Source organism: Metopolophium dirhodum, chromosome 1, assembly GCF_019925205.1.
Source record: "Metopolophium dirhodum isolate CAU chromosome 1, ASM1992520v1, whole genome shotgun sequence".
Classification (NCBI taxonomy): Eukaryota; Metazoa; Arthropoda; class Insecta; order Hemiptera; family Aphididae; genus Metopolophium; species Metopolophium dirhodum.
Genome location: NC_083560.1, coordinates 137,278,724 through 137,297,851, shown reverse-complemented (window position 1 = coordinate 137,297,851; position 19,128 = coordinate 137,278,724). Strand labels below are relative to the sequence as shown.

The window sequence follows — 19,128 nt, the reverse complement described above, 5'->3', positions numbered from 1 at the left end:
AAAAAAAATTGAATTGTACAATAACATATAATATTTAATGTAGAAATTTACACCTGTAAGCTAATAACCTATGTAGTTGATGCTTAACCAATAATAAAAAAAAAAAAAAAAAAAAAAAAAAAAATATCTTTATATGCAAAATTGACGGCTGTACATTCGTCCTACCTTTTTACATGCAAAAAACGCAACACGATTGCGCCCAGCAAGTTAGCTCAAAGCACCAGTTTTTACCTTTTTACCTGCAAAAAACGCAACACAATTGCGCCCAACAAATAAGCTCGATTGCGCTCCGTGAAATATAAAGTCTTGCCTTTCTAACAATTTTCCAATAATCTATTTAAAATACAGTCGGAGTGGAAAACTCTTAAGTTTAAGTTAGGTTAGGTTATTATTTTAACAATTTTCCTTCCCAATTGTACAGTCTTAGGACTGACAACAATTATGTCCTATAGGAATATAGTTGTTGTCAGTCCTAAGCCTGTAAAATTGGGAAGGAAAATTGTTAAAATGATAACCTTACCTAACTAAACTTTGAGTTTTCCACTCCGACTGTATTTTAAATAGATTATTGGAAAATTGTTAGAAAGGCAAGACCTTATATTTCAAGGAGCGCAATCGAGCCCTTTTGCTGGGCGCAATCGTGTTACGTTTTTTGCAGGTAAAAAGGTAAAACCGGGCACTATCGAGCTAATTTGCTGGGCGCAATCGTGTTGCGTTTTTTGAATGTTAAAAGGTAGGACGGGCGCAATCGTGTTTCACCGAAAATTGACTCCCAGTCAGTATATAATTTTGAAAAATTAAAAAAATTAATATAAATTCTACATTATTTGACTCCCTGTCAGTAGGTTTGGTTAGTTAATTATTTAACAATACTTTTTTAACATTCTTTTTTTTTTATATAAATATACAATATATATATTAAATAATAGTATTATTAATTTTTTTAGCACGCCTAAAACGTGCATGAGCTAGCCATGTTCCAATTTCATTATCAACGTCTTTTTCTGGTACCGTTTTGTATTTGATATTGGTCCTCAATATATCTAAAATAAAAATGACCACTTTAAATAAGTATTTTCATATAAACAATATATAGCTATATAATATATTATAAATAGTTTATATATACATATATATAATATAAATATATATAGTACAATTTAAAATGTCTGTATCAACTTTAATATACTTGAATGGGGTTTTGGTTTTGAAAGAAACGAGTAAATATTAAGGAATATTTAAATATATTCTAATTGAATGGTACACGTATTCATTCTAATTTTTTACATTCCACTTATTGTCTTACTATAAATAACTATATATGTTAACTATATATTTTTATACATTTATAGTTTAAGTAAAAAGATATTTCCATGACTGTTAGAAATTATAATTACCAATAAGAAGCCGATAAGAATATAATGAAGAAAACCTCAATTTTTTTTTGAAACCATAAGTTGAATAATCCTCAAGAACTTTGTCATCAAACATTCTGGACATAACACGCCTCAGTGAGTCACCTACACTTTTATTAGTAATGAGCAATGACAATTTGCGTACCTGAAAATTAAGACGATTAAATTGATTATGTTATTTCTTAAACTCAATTGTTTTTACGTAGAAGACTCAAATGAATTAAGTGTTATTGCTTATTAGTTATTACCATAATAGTTTTAAAGTTGTTTTCATTTTTTTGAAGTTTCAGTTCAAATTCTTGTAGTGCTTCATGACACTCTATTGGAAATATATTGTTCAAGTCATAGTCATTAATACCATCATCTGATACCGAAATTGAATTTTTATTTATATTTTCCAGCAATGTATTTATATTAGCATTCATAAGTTGATTAGTAGATATACAACAATTTATGTCATATTTCATGACGGACATCGTGTTCACTACATATTTTTGAAATTCTAAAAACAAATAATACAATTTAAATACAATATAACTGAATACTAACGATAAAAATAAAAATTATGAAACTTTAAACAACAATAATGTTTTATTAAAGTAATTAATAATACCTACCAGCCACTGACATTATTGCTGTAGGTTCAATTGCAGTTTTAGATTTACTATAGCCTAAAGAAAAGAAACAATGAAATGTCAGTTTGTTAAGAAACTTGTTTACTATTAGTATTAAAATACTTTGCTCAAAATATAATGTCTTGGAAAAATCTAAATTGATAATGATGATTAATTTTAATTTTAATAAAACTACAATATGTTAAGTAGTATATAATCTATAAGTATTATAGGTTAAGGGGATTGGAAGTGGTGATTTTCTGTATTTGTCTAATACACATGCAACATAGGATTTTAGACGTGTTCTATTTCCAACATACCGCAATAGATAAAAGCAATAAGAAATCTGAAAACATTTGAATTTTTTGTAAGTCTATTGAGATCGACTTTCCCCATTTTAGATTTTAACTTCTTCAAAAATTGAAACATGACGATTTCTTAATTACTTTTAAGTATTCTCACATTTTTATAAATTCAAATCTGTTTTCAGAATTCTTATCGCTTCACTATATCAATTAGGTTGTTAGAAATAGAACACGTCCAAAATCCTATGTTGCGCCTGTGTTAAACAAGGACAGAAAACCACTGCTTCCAATCCCCTTAAGACAAAATAATATATAGGTATTCTTACTATTTGATTTCAACAATTTATCATCAAAAAGTTTTCTTTTTATTGGAATTGCTGTTTTACTAGTGGACTGTAATTGAGGCGATGTTTCTATTTCCAATAAGGTATCAAATAAATCTAAAAAAAAAAATAATAATGATATCATTATTAATTCTTGGACTATATAGTTTATTATTAATAATTTAAAAAATTACTTTTGGATTTTGAAGCTTTAGTAGGTTGGGTATGACTTAGAAACTTTTTTTGTGGTTTCAATGGTTGAGAATCTGATATTTTTGTTCCACTCAAAGATTTTCTTTTTGGAGAGTTATCATTATAATCATTATCATCATTTAAAAATATTGGACTTGTATCTAAAATCATTGTTTATTATTATTCATACTTTAGAAATATATAAAATATAAATGTGAGACTTTATTACGAATGCTATTTATAGGAAAACAACAGACGCACCAGGACGACTGCAATAATTTTTATAAATATTATTTTAGTAGATTCATTGGGACTCTGAGTGTTATATTATATTTTCTACTAAGGTCTAAAATATTTTTAAATCAATTTTAATCTAGTAAAATAATGTAACTTCTATTTTTTTGATAATATGATACCTATGTGTATGGTGTAATCTGGATCTAAATCTGAGTCATCGTTTGATTCACATTTACCAACTATACTTTTGTTCACTGAAAAATAAAAATGATTATATGATAGGGTTAATTTATATTATATAATCACTATTTTTGTTAATTATTTATAACTTATTATATACAGGCCACAGGGTGTTTAAAAAGTTTGGCAACGGTCTTTAAACTAATTGGGACTGGTAAACAATATGATATAATTATAATGAGGTGATTAAATATGAACACCATGTACAGTGAAACCTCGATAACTCGAATCGATTGGGGGCGAAAAAAAAATTTGAATTATAGAAAATTTGACTTATAGAGGTTTGAGATATCATATATTGTAAGGCAGGGGCCAAGGTATTCCTTCAAGTTATCGAAAATTCGACTTATGGAGGTTCGAGATATCGAGGTTCCACTGTATATTAATAATATTTAAATAATTATATATAGATATAGGTATGATTGTACTTACAAAATATATCAGGTGGACTTTTAATAGCTTTTTTTTTTGGTGACGGTGATGGTGAATTATCAATCATTTTGGCTCTTACTTTACGGTCTTTTAATACATGTTCAGTTCCTGATAGATCAGAAGATTCTTGAGCAATTTTAGCCTTGTATTTCGCTTCTTCGTAAGTATCTAAACAAAATGAATGTAAATTAGACATACCTATAGGTATAATAATGCATATATTGTTAGAAAATAAGTTTCAACTATATAAAATAAATACTAAAATATAAATATTGTAGTTTACATTTATACTATAATATTATATTATAATCACCGTAACAGGATCCCAGCTTTCTAGCAATATGCCATTTAAATTCTTTTTTGTTTGGTGGTAATTTTTTTTGTATAATTTTTTTTGTATTGGAACATTTTATTGGCCAAGCACACAACCCATTTTTGTACCAACTACTTGGAACAACGTCAACTGTGTTGTCTTTTGTGAAGTTGACAACAAACCACATAATGCTCAAAGAAAGCTATAATACATATATAAATTGGATTTATTACAGTAATTAATTTAAAAAATATTAAATAATAAATTACACCTACACTCATTTACCTGATGGTAATAACCACAGCACAAATAAGAATAATTTATGTTGACATTTTTACTATCATATTATTTACTATTTTTAATTGCCTATATTACATTTTAATACATTTATGATACAATGGTTTATATATTTACATTTGCTTTTATTAAAACAATTTTTAAATAATATCTGTATGTAATATTGGTATAGCATAAGTGCAGTTATTCAATGGTATCACCATCATTTTATATTTTATGTCAATAATATTCCAGACCTTAAGATTATCCATGAGATTATCAACTTTATAAATATTTAAAATTGAAGAGCAAATAGGTTTAGTATATGCTGGGAACTTGTTTAAAAAGCTTTGACCCACTATAAATGTAACACTATCAATTTTTTCACGTATAATATTTGCACATTTTACAATCTGACCACAATGAGTTAAAATATAGCAGTCTTTGTCATTGTTAGTTTTTAGAGTAAAATTTTCAAAAATAATCTGGTGATATTGTAGATAATTTAAATATTCAAGTAATGGACCATTATTGTGCATTTTTTTTAAAGTAAATTCTTTGTTAATTTGATTGAAGTTTTGATTACGGACATGACACTTTTCATTGTACCGACAAATAAATTGTTGAAGAGGTTTTTCACTTTTTCTTAGAGCTACTTTAATTTCCTTCATATGGTTTTCAAACGGAAAACAACTACATTGATCAAGTGGACCATAACGGTCATAATCAGATGTGATATGAAGAAGCCCATGAATGTTATGAGAAACATTGAAATTTCCATATATTTTATCAAATGTCATTACAAAATAATCCAATAATTGTTGAGCATACTCTGAATAATGAACTTTATCCGGACTTCGTAAAATTACCATTGCCACATTTAATGCCATAAATTTAACTAAGCAATTAGTTGATAAAATACCATCAAGAATTAAAGGACCAAGATAAATTAAAAACAAACGCAATTCGGTTGCTTTCCAACGACAAATATCTTGCACTTCTCGAGGTTTTCTAGAAAATTCCAAAGGTATATAAGGCTTTATTTCTAATAGTAATTTAGTTATTTCATTAATTTTTCTTCCTGGTAGGTGAACATTGGCTGGACCTCTGATAACCCAAAATGAAATAAGTTTACGCATCACACCCAATGTTACTAAGTGCATATAATCTAGCACAAACGATTTAGAAATATCAAAATTGGGTATTCTGGTAAGAATTGAAGGAGATGTTGATGTATGGAAATCTTCATCAGTACAATTTCTATACTCTGTATCAGTTCTTAAAGCAGATTTATTTCTATTATATGGGAAACAAACACGATTATTAATGTATTCTCCTTCGATTTTACATCGTGAACATGATGAAAATCCAGAATGTCCTTTGGTTTTGAGGACAAAACTCTTGGCTGGTGCATCACAACAGAAGACATTAAATGAAACATTAATTTTCTTATTTTGTACAACTATCCCATTTAATGATAATTCTACTGCCTCATTAACAAAATCTAATAAATAATCATCACTATCATTGGGTTTCGTATACCCATGATACATTCCAACTGGAAAAACTTGAGATTTCTTATTTGTAGTTATTATGTAAGCTAAAATAGGCCAAAATTGACTTCCACTGGATTTTGAAAGAGGGAGTCCGTCAATACCTACAGCAATTTTTAATGAAAAATAATTTTCATTTGCCACATAATTTTGGAGAATGCCTTTAGCAATTCCAAAATGGTAATACAAGCCAGGTTCTACGACTCGTAGAGTATAATCAAATTTAGAAGATGTATGTAAAAGTGTTCTACTATCTTTAGGTAAGGATGAAAAACATTTGTGGGTTCTTAATAATGATAATAATGAATTCACTGTAGTCATTGGAACATTATGGTTAACAGCCCAATGTGCAAGACTATCATTAAGATTTGGTAATGTTGTTGTATCAAGTACTAAGGAATTACTATTATCAGTAGATTGCTTTTTGGACAAATTATCAACTGTTGATACACTAGACAATAAAGAATTTGAATGTGGTTGATGAACACCTGATGCCAGATTTGGATCAAGTCTAGGAGTTAAATTATCTAATGTTAATACGGGGATATTACTATTATCCTGTCTTGTATTACTAGAAATGATAAATGTATCAGACTCTGTACCCTGGTCCAATGTAAATAAATTATTCACTAAATCTCGTTCCTCTTTAATTTTCCTGTTTCTAGTCCTATTACTTTTAATCATCTTACTGAAAAAAAAAATAGTAATATATATGAGGTAACAATTGTACCTAGCATCGTATCTATGTTTCTAATCATAAATCAATTTTATCAAACTTAATATTATAAAAAATATATTATATATTATACATTTTTAAAATTATAATTCCTAAAATGTTCATAACCAAAACATGCATTTATTTAATATTAATATATATATATATATATATTATATTACTTATATTATAAACTTACTAAGAATGTTTAAAAGGACGTGATACCCACATTTGTTGTCTTCGTCTTACAATTAATGTACTATCTCTATTTATTATTGTTGAATTACCCAAATTCTACAACGCACAAGGAAGAACTTTATCTGTGTCGTAGCGTTTTTATTTTTTTGATAACATAACTACAATTTAAGTTATCAGTTTGAGAACATTAGGTTTTTTAAATTTAATTTAAAATAATTTTAATTATTGGTTAGTAGTGCTATCAAAAAAAACCTATCAAACTACTTAACTACCTAAACTAACCGTACCTATATTAATATACCTGATATATAATTAACCTATATTAATGTATTCTCATCTATTAAACAATAGTACATCATGAAACAATTTTGTGTTGTGAGCTTTGATATATTAAAGTTAAAACCTATTATCAAGCTTAAAGGCATTTATAATAGGGTTTGGAATTAACATTATGTATGTTGGTTTTTTATTTAAATATTTTAATTTTTATGAAAATTGTGAGTATGTAAAATATTATAAAAATGATCATAACCCTATTAAAAATTAAAAGGTCGTAAAAAAATAATGTATAAACACAGATAATATGTACTTACTATTTAAGTTTGATTATAGGTATATTAATTCACTCTAATGCTATATTGTTGGTCTGCATAAAGCATGAAAACAAAAACAAAATATAAATTCATATTTTCCCAACACACGAGAAAATCTAAATGTTTTTAAAAACAGTAGGTATGTTACAAAACCAAACCAGATTGCATATTATTTTTTTTTTAAAGCACAATAAATTGGTTCTATATACCGAACGTCAATTTGATATGTAGTACTATAGAACATATATTTTTTTTTATAGTACGTTTGTAAGACGGAGACAACAAATTACAAAATATGTGTGTGGCGTTCACGTCTTCTTAACAGATATATAGGTACCTATATGGCTGTATAAGTAAAGTAAAATTAAAACAAATTAATAACGTAAGATTTTACTTACCAAAGCTGTTGAAAAGTGAAAACTTAGAATTTTCGATTTGAAACAGTTTTCTTCTGTAGGTATGACGAATATAATTTGATATTATTATTAGTTTAACAATATTACGATTTGATCACCTATGTTATAGTTGGTTATAGTCAATAGTATTAATACTCAATAGTCACTGACGAAATGACGATTGTCGGACTGAATATTATTTTAATGACGAAGATATTGTTATATTATCGTCGTTATCGTTTAAGCGACGGCCGACAGGACCCCACCTAATCCGAAATCGCTAGAGTAAGTACATTGGTACCCGCATGTAAATCTAAAAATAATTTTAAAAAGGAAATAACCGAGCGGATCGGCAATTCCACAAATCATATTAAAATCTTCATCTTTAGGCCCGTTTCATATCGTACGCGCACGTTTCATACGTCGCGGTCGCGTTCAGAATTACGTGATTTATATATTGACTGTTTCACATGGACGCGTATAAAACGCGACTCGTTGTTGGATACGCGGGCGAACGCGTCCCCGTACGCGATGCGTATGAAACGCGTGCATACAGGCTATTATAGGGCCCTATCATAGATGCAATGTTATATCTTAATATATTATATTACTAATATTATTAAAACGTGAGATGATTTTTTGTCAAGTTATATCTGAAATTCTACTGTATCGATTTTCATGATTTTTATCCCTTTAAACGCAAGTACTCGGTGTGGTATTAAGCCATCTAAAGAGAAAACTCCAAATATGTAACAATATTAAATAGTTTTTGGAAATATTTAGTTTTCCGTGTATAGTTGCATATATGTATATAGTGAACACAAAATCTTTAAGATCTATTATATATAATTATCTATTATCTGCTATCTCGGAGATCTAAATAGTTATGAACTATAATGAATAATAATACATCAGTGATTATTATTATAATATTGAGATTAAAAATTAAAAATGATTTATATTTTATTTATCAATTATCACATACCTCAATAATATTATTTTAGTATGCCTTATTTATTTATTGTGTTTATCTTTCTCCGTCAAATTATTCATTCTTTTATTGCATATATTGTACCACGCTACCATTGGATTGCGTATTTATAAAAATAAAATTTATGTTGGACCAAAAAACCAAGTTATATACCTATAGTTTGGTCATTTTAATTATTACCAGATTAAATACAATACATACGTATATGGTACGATCATACTAAGTATTCAATAAAATATTGCAAAAACATGCAAAATAAAAATAGTACTTTTCTCATCAGAATATAATATATATCGCGGACATTACTCACTAAAACTCCATCTGGACGTAAAAAAATACATGCTGTTATTGCTTATATAAATCCTAGCCCTATATAGCTGACGACCACTATACCTATAATTGGATCTATTGTGTGTCGGTATAATGGAGTATCCAAGTCCATAGTCCATTTTCATATGACATAAATTTAAAATTTATAAGTTATAATAATGTTTTAAAAAAAATGAGTTGACACATTGTGGCCCCTTTCAACTTGCGGCCCGGGGCTATAGCCCCCTAGCCCCCCCTGATAGCTGTTTATAACTTACTACAATAGTTGGACATCCAATAATTGGATTTCACAAGCAACAGCATATCAACGCCAGACATAAAAAATCTTTAAAGTAATACTAAGCAAAAGGTTTCTAACAAACAATATATATATATATAATAATAATAATTTTTTTTCCCTTTTTTTTGTATTTTTACATTATTGTCATTCATTTTTCATTTATATTTTGTAAAAATTCTCAGTGTTAAAACAAATAATAATAGTGGCGGGCGCACGGCTGAAATTTTTTTTTTTTAATTATGTCATAAATTGGCATGTTAGAAAAATTATATTTGCCATCCCTGCCCTAGACGGAAGTGACGGATCGAGTTAAAAATTATATATAACTAATATTCAATATTTATAATTATTCAGTTTTTGGTAAAACTAATGCAGTCTAAATATTAATCACACTATGATTAATAAATAGGAATTATTGTATTTACAATAGTAGTATATATATTATTATATAGATAGATCAAAGTCATCGTTATCGGTGGTGTTATCAAACAATAATGCAGGTTATTAATAAAGGACTGGTTACTTCAATGTTAAATAAATAAAAAATAAAAATATTATAAATTAAATTAGCTTTAAATGTTCTCCTAAGATTAATATACAATATTATTATACACTAATAATTTTATATTTGTAAAATATTTACAAGAATTTAAAATTTTAATATTATTATTTTAATTTAAATAAAAAGTTAGAATAATATTGTCAGAGTAACCTTGTTTAAAATTAAAACTAAAATATTATTTTAATATTTTCATTTGGTTTAAACTTAAATATTATTAAACTAATTAAATTGTATCATTGAGAAAATATATAAATTGTAATATTACATTTTTAAACTTCATAAAATGTTGAACCAACTTTATAATCATAATATTTAAAATATAATTCAGTTTTAAAGTTATTGTAATATTGATATTATGGAATTGCTGTGTGGGCTCTGGTGTTGTATGATACCATGAACTAAGATATTATTATAATATTATCATTATGTATAGGTACCATAAATACGTAGTAAAACTTATTTTGTGCTAAATGAAATATATATAATATATATGAATAAATATAATATATTATTTAGTATAATACTACACTAATAGGTGCTATGGATCGTTTTGTTGTTAGAAAAAGAACAGCTGAGGATGATGGACATATTATAGAGAAATGTACTAAAATTCAAAACAAAAGTAATTATTATTTATTTTTTATTTTTATAGTTTATTATTATTTGTATTTAACTTTGAATCATAAAAAATAATAAATGTTACAAATTGATGATAGGTATGACTGTAGGAGTGGTGTGACTATAATATAATATTATAAAATATTAAATAACAATAATAATTTAATAATATGATACTAAAAGTTTGATTTTTACTACCTACTTTTTAAATTTTAAGTAAAAGTTAATGCTACTTGGAATATATAACATATATATATATGAATATGTATAAATATGTATATAAATAATACAATAATTTTTTTATAATTATTTTGACTTGTCGCCTTGTTTGTATTTCATATGATAATAGAATATAAATTTCAGTATAAGCCTATAATTATTATATTTTTGTTTATTCATTTTTGGTTAAATAAATATGAACAAAAATGATTAAAAAATCAACAGAACACAAGTAGGTAGGTATTAAGATAAAAATACAATTGTATACCTAGTGTTTATGAATTCATATTGTATTATTTATAAGTAAAATAACTATATTATTATTGTTAAATGTAAACATTTACTATTTAGTAACAATTTTTAATTTTATTACCTACCAATCAACTTTTTATTATTTTAATCATTGAAATTATTCTAACATCCAGGTTTTCAAATTTATTTTAACATAGTTTAATTATTTTAACTTTTCAACAGTTAATGTTACTCAAATATAAGAAGTGGAAAGCAATGTTTCTGAAATTAGTAGTACTGAAATACTTAAAACAACCAAAGAAATTAGAAACAAAATTAAATGGGATCCTTGTTATGAAAAAGTAAATAAAGAAAAAGGTCGTACAATGGTTAGATGTTCTATTTGTGTTAAACATAAATCTACTGTTTTATTACATACTAGACAAAAAAATCATTTGCCACCCATTTGTACTGAGTTAGGTACAATTCCAAGAAATGAAATTTTAATTAATCATTTAGCCTCTATTGAACATAAAGAATGTATAAAAGTAGAAAATATAAAAAATTTATCATTATCTGAAGTTAATATTAATGCACCTTTAAATAAACTTGTTCTAAAACAAAATGAAAAATTAGCTCTCAAAATTGGAAAATTTATGATTGAAGTATTTAATGATGCTAAAAGAGGTACTCTCAGTGCTTGGTCTTGGCCATCAAGAGAGGTTGTGCAAGTTAAAAAAAGCCAATTAAATTTGTTAGAACCACCTAAAAAAATTGATATTAAAGAAGGTGATTTACAATACATCAATCCAACAACACATAATGAATTATTGAACTCAATAGTTGAAACAGATAAACCTTTATTAATGAATAAACTGAAAACCGCGCTAGCTATATCCCTCAGAGTTGACGGTTCTGTTGATAGAACACAGGTTGACAACATTCATGTATTGGCTAACATAATATTAACTAATGGAGATTCTGAATTAGTATTTATAGGTTTTAAAGAACCTATTCAAAAAGGAGCGATTGGATATCATAATGAAGTAATTAAATCTTTAGTACAAGAATTAATGCCATTTGAAGATTTTTTATCCATTTTGTCTTCAATTGCAACGGATGGAGCAAGTATTAATATTGGACAAAAAAATGGATTGTGGGCATTAATAGATTCAGATAGATTTTCTAATAATATTCAAGGACCATTATTAAAAATGTGGTGTGCTGTGCATAGAAGTGCCCTAGCATGGGGACAACTGACATCTAATGTAATTGAAGTACATAAACTTATTGTTGCATGTTCGGCTATATCTTCATACTTCCATCAATCTGGTCTCAGAACCAGAGAGTTGAAAGATATAGCAAATAATGAAGGCATGAATTTTACACAATTTCCAAAATATTTTGAAGTGAGGTGGACTGAATTTACATACAACTTACTTCTAGGAATTCTAAAAAATTGGCGTATTTTAGTTAAATATTTTTTAAAAAAGAAATCAGAAGATAATGATGTTAAATCTGAAGGATTTTATAAAATATTGACAGATTATGACAAGATGATGTTGCTTTGCTTTTTAACAGACATCGGTTATCTTTATACAGTAGAACCTCGATAGTCCGGACGAATTTAGACCGAGCATCGTCCGGATTATCGATTTTCCGGATTACCGGAGGTTTTTCAAAATTACCTACTCAAATGACTAAGATTTTATTTTTAATTTCGCCATCTTTATATTTATTGCATTTTAAATTACAAGAATAATAATTAAATTAAATTAAAACTAAACTAATGAATTACAAAAAAAAATGTTTATAATAATATGTATGTAGAACTTAAGACGTATAGTAATCGGTAATTTTTTTCTGAATAATACTTTTAATTTTCATTTCAAAAGCGAGTTCTCTTAATTGACGTACCAACAAAATATCAGTGCTATCCATGTTCTCATCTTCTGCCCATTGCAATACAGTATTCAGTGCATTCACAGCTTCTGAAGGAGAAACTTTACTTGTACTGATTGAGCCACTTTCATCCTCGTCGTCAATATCATCCTCTTTTGCTGCAATTTGTAGAATTTGATCATCAGTTAAGATTTCATGATTCGCTAAATCTTCGTCTGCGCCACGGCAAGCCCATTCCTGTGCTTGAGAATCAGACATTTTATTCGTACATGTTTCCTGTATCTGGTTTATGAGCGTAGAAAGTTGAATGTCATCGATTTCAACAACTTTGTCGATTTCATTTTCTGCTTGGAAAGGAAGTAAGTGTTTCCACGATTTCTTTATGAGCATTGGCGGGACCAATTTCCAACAATTTGCAAGACTGAAAACTACGTCTTTTAAATTTATGGCCTTTAGAGCATCAACAAGGTTTTCACCATGCACCGGATCAGCAAGAACATTAACTAAGAGAGACTTACGATAGTTTAATTTAATATTCTGAATTACATTTTGATCCATCGGTTGAATAAGCGCTGTAGTATTAGGAGGTAAAAACATTGCAAAAATGTTGCCATCATCACTACGTAATTCTTCTGCTGATGGATGTCCAGGGCAATTATCCAACAATAATAAAGCTTTTGGAGGTAAATTTACATTTAAAAGGTGCTCACGAACTATAGGAACAAATTGTTTTTGAAACCAGTCTAAAAATAAAACACGAGTGACCCAAGCATTTTTTTGTCCACGATAGCATACGGGAAGGTTAACTGATTTAAACGCACGTGGTTTTTGTGCAGTCCCAATAACGAGCAAAGGCAGCTTATGAGTTCCACTTGCATTAGCACAAGGCATGAATGTTATTCGAGCTTTAATAATTTTTCTCCCAGGGGCGTTTTTCTCATGACTTGATGCTAATGTATGCTCTGGTAACATTCGCCAGAATAAACCGGATTCATCAGCGTTATAAATTTGTTCTAGGTCCAAATTGTTTTCATTTATGACTCGCTGTAACTCATTTCGAAATGGTTCGATTGATGCTTCGTCACACGAAAGTTTCTCACCCGTTATTTTAAGGCGCCTAATACCATGACGATGTTTAAAATTGTCTAGCCAACCTTTACTAGCAGTGAAACCATCTTCCTTCTTTGTTATTTCACGGTGAAATAAACGTGCTTTTTCGCAAATTATTTCACCACTTATCGGAATGTGTTGTCTCCGCTGTTGCATAAACCACATAAATAAAGCATTTTCGAGAACAAGATTTTCCGGCTGTTTTAAAGTTTTACGTGTGCCTGGACCACGTTCAGTTGTGCTGACAAACTTCATAATTTTGTCTTTATTTTTTTTTATGTCACCAACAGTCGATTTACCTATTCCGTACTTCTCAGCAATTATACCATAGTTCTGGCCATTTTCTATTAGCTTAATTATTTCAATTTTTTGATCTAAAGTCAAAGTTACGTGTTTACGAGGAGCCATTGTAACAAACAAGAATAATAACCACTCGACAAGAAAGAAGTAAACGAACTGACTATCGGGTATCGATTTATTATGTACTAGGAACAGCAGGTAATAAAAATGACAAAATTGTATTTGTCGATAACAATATCTTATAGATTAATTGGGTTGCGGGAATTCTCGTAAAATCTATTTACGAACAAATGGAATTTTGCCGTCCGGATTACCGCGTTCACCGGATTATCGGGGGTCCGGACTATCGAGGCTCTACTGTAGTAGATTTCAAAAGCAAATTCAAACGGATGATGTATTAATATTTGATATAGAAATAAGAAAAAATACAGTTGTCCAAATGATTGAAAATTTAAAAGTGAGTCCATTATTGGGTGGATGGGAGTATGTTTTCAAAAAAAACATAATTGTAACTTATAATCCAGAATTTGATAAAAATATTATTAAACTGCATAACATTGAATTATTTGATAAAAGTCAACAATCGAGAAGAAAGAAACATAATTCATATGTATCTGATAAACGTTCGTTTCTTGCAATACGAAATGATGTAATTGAACATATTGTTAATTACCTCAACACTCGTCTTGATTCATCTGAATGGCTTCCATTGAAAGCTTTAGAAAAAGTAAGTGATGAAATAAGTGACGAAGAACTTGAAAAAGCACATCAAGTGATCTGCCCTGATTTTGAATTGGCTGATTTTATTGTGTCTTATAAAGAAGCTGCTGGGATATCATGTATAAAAGATAAACAATTGTCATCTAATCTTCTAAAATCATTATTATCTAATGATTCGTGGAAACCTCTTAGCACTGCTGTGGTAAATAATTTTAATTTATTCTTTTTTTTAATTTTTACAAATTAATGTTATAGAAGTGACTAATTAATTTGTTTATTTTTTCATAGGCACGCATTCTATCTGCTAAACCACATTCGGCAGATGTTGAAAGATTAATTTCATACTACAACTTATTAAAAACTGCAACAAGATCTTCTCTATCTCCTACAGTAATAAAAGATTCTCTGTATGTGAAAATAAACATGTCAGCTTTAGACGAATTTGATCCTCAACCAGCTGTCTTTAATTGGATAAACAAAAAAAAAAGACATTCTAAAATGCATACACATGCAAAAAAACAGGAATGGTATCAAGGGGTTTTTGAAGAAGTTCAAGAAAAATATGATTTGACAAATAATATTGAACTTGGAAAAATACAGTTTTAAATATAATTTTAGGTTATACTTTTAATTATTCTATACAGGTGTTATGTTAAATTTTCAAATTAATAAAAAAAAATGTTTAACTTATATTTTATTTTTAGAGAGGGATAACTCATATTAAATTATGTGAAATTATAAAATAGTGTAGTACGAAGTTTCATTTATTTTAGGCCCTGCGACCAACTATCTCGCTTTAAGGTGTAATATAAAAAAAAATTGTATTAATGACTAATGAATAATATTTTACCCTAAGCAATAAATACCGAAAAATACCTACCTATGTGAATTAATAAATCCACACATCTATATATATAATAATATAGTCCATCATTTACCAACTGACTTCCCTGTTAATCGATATATATATATATATATGTATAATATGTCATAATATAACGTAGTCAAATATAATAATTGTATATAAAGTCAACAGCACATATTATTGTGTAATAGCTTAAAAATACAAGCTACCTACATACTGTATAGGTACATTTATAATATGTTGTCGTATTATACATCTGAGTTAATTTTACACGTAAATACACATACAAATTACCTACATATTATTAATATATATATAATATAATATGCCTATAATAACGATATATTGATTTGATGAAAACTTTGTTGAGGGTGATAGCGAAAGATAAATTACGAAAAAAAAATTCCAAATTAACACGGCAGCCGCAAATTATCTTCAATCCCGGCGGCCGGCATCGAACCCAGGACCCCCGAGTCATCCGCACCAACGCCTTACATACCCAGTGTTGGGTAGTAACTTAACTTAAGTTCCAAGTTACTGTAACAAAATTACTTTTTAAGTAATTTGATGGTAATTTAATTACATTTTATTGTAAGTAATTTATATGTAATTTAAGTTACTTTTTTGTAGTAACTATTACTAATTTACTCGTTATTTTTTTGGTTTAATACATTTTTAGAACGTATTGATAATATTGTATGTAAATATTAAAATACATCATATAACTTTTAAGTATTATAATTTATAGGTTAAGTTGTCTGAACTATAATATTTTTTTTTATAGCTATTGACTATTTGACTATAAAGTGTTACTTTATGATGGAATTATTATATTTATTCTGTGTTGTCGTGGACGTCTCACCTCGGTTTCGGCGTCTGCACATACAGCGTTGTTGGAACTATCGATAATTATAATAAAAGTGTGGTTTGGCTGCTACTAGTTGTGGAATACGACTGAGAGTAAGTTACGTCCGCTCCTACTAGTTCCCAGATGGATGACCACCCAGATCCGTAGTAGTAAAAACCTAGCTACACATACACGTGTTTGCATACCTATCGTAACAACCGTTACAACACCTATTACTCTTAACAACCACAGTTCATAAACCCCTACAACAGCTAATGGCCATAGTTTTGCCAGGCTAAAGTTCAATAAAAAAAAAATTATAATAATAATAGTGTAGCAAAATGAGTATTTGTTAATAATTTCATATTATTAATTGCCATTACCTATTGACTTTATGTATTGTTGTATTGACAACATGATTATTAAGCTCAAGTGATATTTTTGAAAAAAGTAACTTCTATTGTAATTGAGTTACTTTTTAAACACAAAAGTAATGTAACTTAACCAAATAAAAAAGAAGTAACTTAAAAATAATTTAGTTACAATTTTGATAAGGAATTAGTAATGTAATTTAATTACCAAAAATAAGTAATTTCCCCAACACTGTACCTACCTACCTACCTACTGAGTTGATAACTGGTGTCGAATCTATGACTCTTAAGCCGTTTTAACGTCCCAGCGAATTACGAACGCGGTCCCAGCGTCCGCAGAGGGCTTTTGAGCCAGCGATCCCACCGCTTTGGGCAGCGGACGACCGGCTCCGCCACCCTCAAACGTCAAAAACGCGATATTCGCGAAAAAAAATAGAACCCTCCGACGCACGTATTTATGCCTGTATATAGTAATACCCACTCGACGGCGGCGATATGGGCACTCGGCTCTCGGCGTCGTCCCGCGGCCTCGGGAATCGTCCCGGAGGAAGTACGGCCTATAGATTTAGCGGGGAACGCGAATAAAGGGGCAAACGGGGAGGGCAGACCCCTCGAAAAGGGCTAAAACTCGAATATTTGAAAAGAAGGCAAAAACGCGCGCAACGGCGGCGGACGTAAAGCGCGTCGTCTCGGCCGCGGAGGGCAAAAAAGTACTCAAAATCTGACGGGGAACGCGAATAAGTCATCAACGGGGAGGACCGACGTCTTCAATAGGCGTAAGACTCGTATTTTGAAAAAAATACGTAAAATGTTGGTTAAATACGAATATCATGGTAAGGCGGAAGCGACAGCGAAAGTTAAATACCGAAAAAAAAAAAAACGCGAAAAAAAGAATTCCAAATTAACACGGCCGCTGCAAATTATCTTCAATCACGGCGGCCGGCATCGAAACCACGACCCCAGGGTCATCCGCACCGACGCCTTACCTACCTACTGAGTTGATAACTGGTGTCCAATCTATGACTCTTAAGCCGTTTCAACGTCCCGGTGAATTACGAACGCGGATTCAACGTCCGCAGAGGGCTTTTGAGAGGGCAATCCAACCGCTTTGGACAGCGGACGACCAGCTCCGCCACCCTCGGACGTCGAAAACGCGATATAGTTAACGCCTGTATATAGTAATACCTACTCGACGGCGGCGATATCGGCACTCGACTCTCGGCGCCATCCCGCGGCCCCGGGAATCGTACCGGTGAAAGTACGGCCACGCGTGGCCTATAGATTTAGCGGGGAATAAGGGGCAAATGGGGAGGGCAGACGCGTCGGAAAGGGATAAAACTCGAATTTTCGAAAAAAACGGCAAAAAAAACCCCGCGACGGCGGCGCTCGGTTTGCACTTAATCGCCACCGCGGCGGGCCCGCCGGGAAAAAAGTACGGGGGGGGGGGGGGGGGGGGGGGGGGTAAAACTCGAAAATTTGCAAAAATGTTGAAAAAATCGTGAAAAGTGATAAGAAGAAGTGATAACGCGGCGACGGCACCGCCGCCGCCGGGAGACCCGTTTTCCCTCCATTATCCTCTAAGCGGGTTCGGAAATTCGTCATAGTGGGTGCCACACGGGTCTTCGTTTTATACTATAAGACTAGCTCTCCGAGCGTCGCTGGGGGAGACCCCCAAACCCCCCGGTGTCGGTTATGAGTGTGTTTTCGATGTCGGAAGCCGCAGTGGTCTTGTGGTCTGGTCGTCGGTTTCGAGCTAGACGGTGTAAGGGTGATACGGAAGTCTGGTGATAAGGATCTGTGAAAAAAATTAGTGATAAGGATGATGGATTTTTTATGAAAATTAATGATAAGGATTTTGGATTTATGATAAACGTGATCCCGGGTCTGTAATATTGAATAACCAAACCAATGCACGATGGTCCGCTATTATGTTAAAATGCTGTCCAAAAAGGTACGGCCTAAATACTTTTATTCCCCATAC

General features: G+C 30.0%; 2 protein-coding genes across 2 annotated transcripts; both read right to left on the bottom strand.

The window, feature by feature from the left end:
• Nucleotides 1-207: 207 nt before the first annotated feature.
• LOC132932624 (uncharacterized) lies at nucleotides 208-4,258 on the bottom strand. The gene is made up of 10 exons (XM_060999001.1): nucleotides 4,072-4,258; nucleotides 3,759-3,926; nucleotides 3,266-3,340; nucleotides 2,852-3,010; nucleotides 2,661-2,774; nucleotides 2,033-2,086; nucleotides 1,664-1,917; nucleotides 1,398-1,560; nucleotides 960-1,043; nucleotides 208-239 (listed from the first exon to the last, which is right to left on the bottom strand). Exons 1-10 carry the CDS (start codon nucleotides 4,256-4,258, stop codon nucleotides 208-210), a joined length of 1,290 nt encoding a protein of 429 aa, XP_060854984.1.
• An 8,607-nt stretch (nucleotides 4,259-12,865) lies between these two features.
• On the bottom strand, nucleotides 12,866-14,452 carry LOC132932623 (jerky protein homolog-like). Its single transcript, XM_060999000.1, has one exon. The coding sequence runs from the start codon at nucleotides 14,450-14,452 to the stop codon at nucleotides 12,866-12,868; it is 1,587 nt and encodes a 528-aa protein (XP_060854983.1).
• Nucleotides 14,453-19,128: the final 4,676 nt, after the last annotated feature.

Bases quoted from the DNA above. Each gene is read 5' to 3' on its own strand.
- LOC132932624 (XM_060999001.1), bottom strand. From the start codon at position 4,258: ATGTGGTTTGTTGTCAACTTCACAAAAGACAACACAGTTGACGTTGTT. The intron at 3,341-3,758 runs GTAAGTACAATC...TTTATTTTTCAG, and splicing joins AAGTCCACCTGATATATTTT to TGAACAAAAGTATAGTTGGT. The intron at 1,918-2,032 runs GTAGGTATTATT...ATTTGTTTTTAG, and splicing joins AGCAATAATGTCAGTGGCTG to AATTTCAAAAATATGTAGTG.
- LOC132932623 (XM_060999000.1), bottom strand. From the start codon at position 14,452: ATGGCTCCTCGTAAACACGTAACTTTGACTTTAGATCAAAAAATTGAA.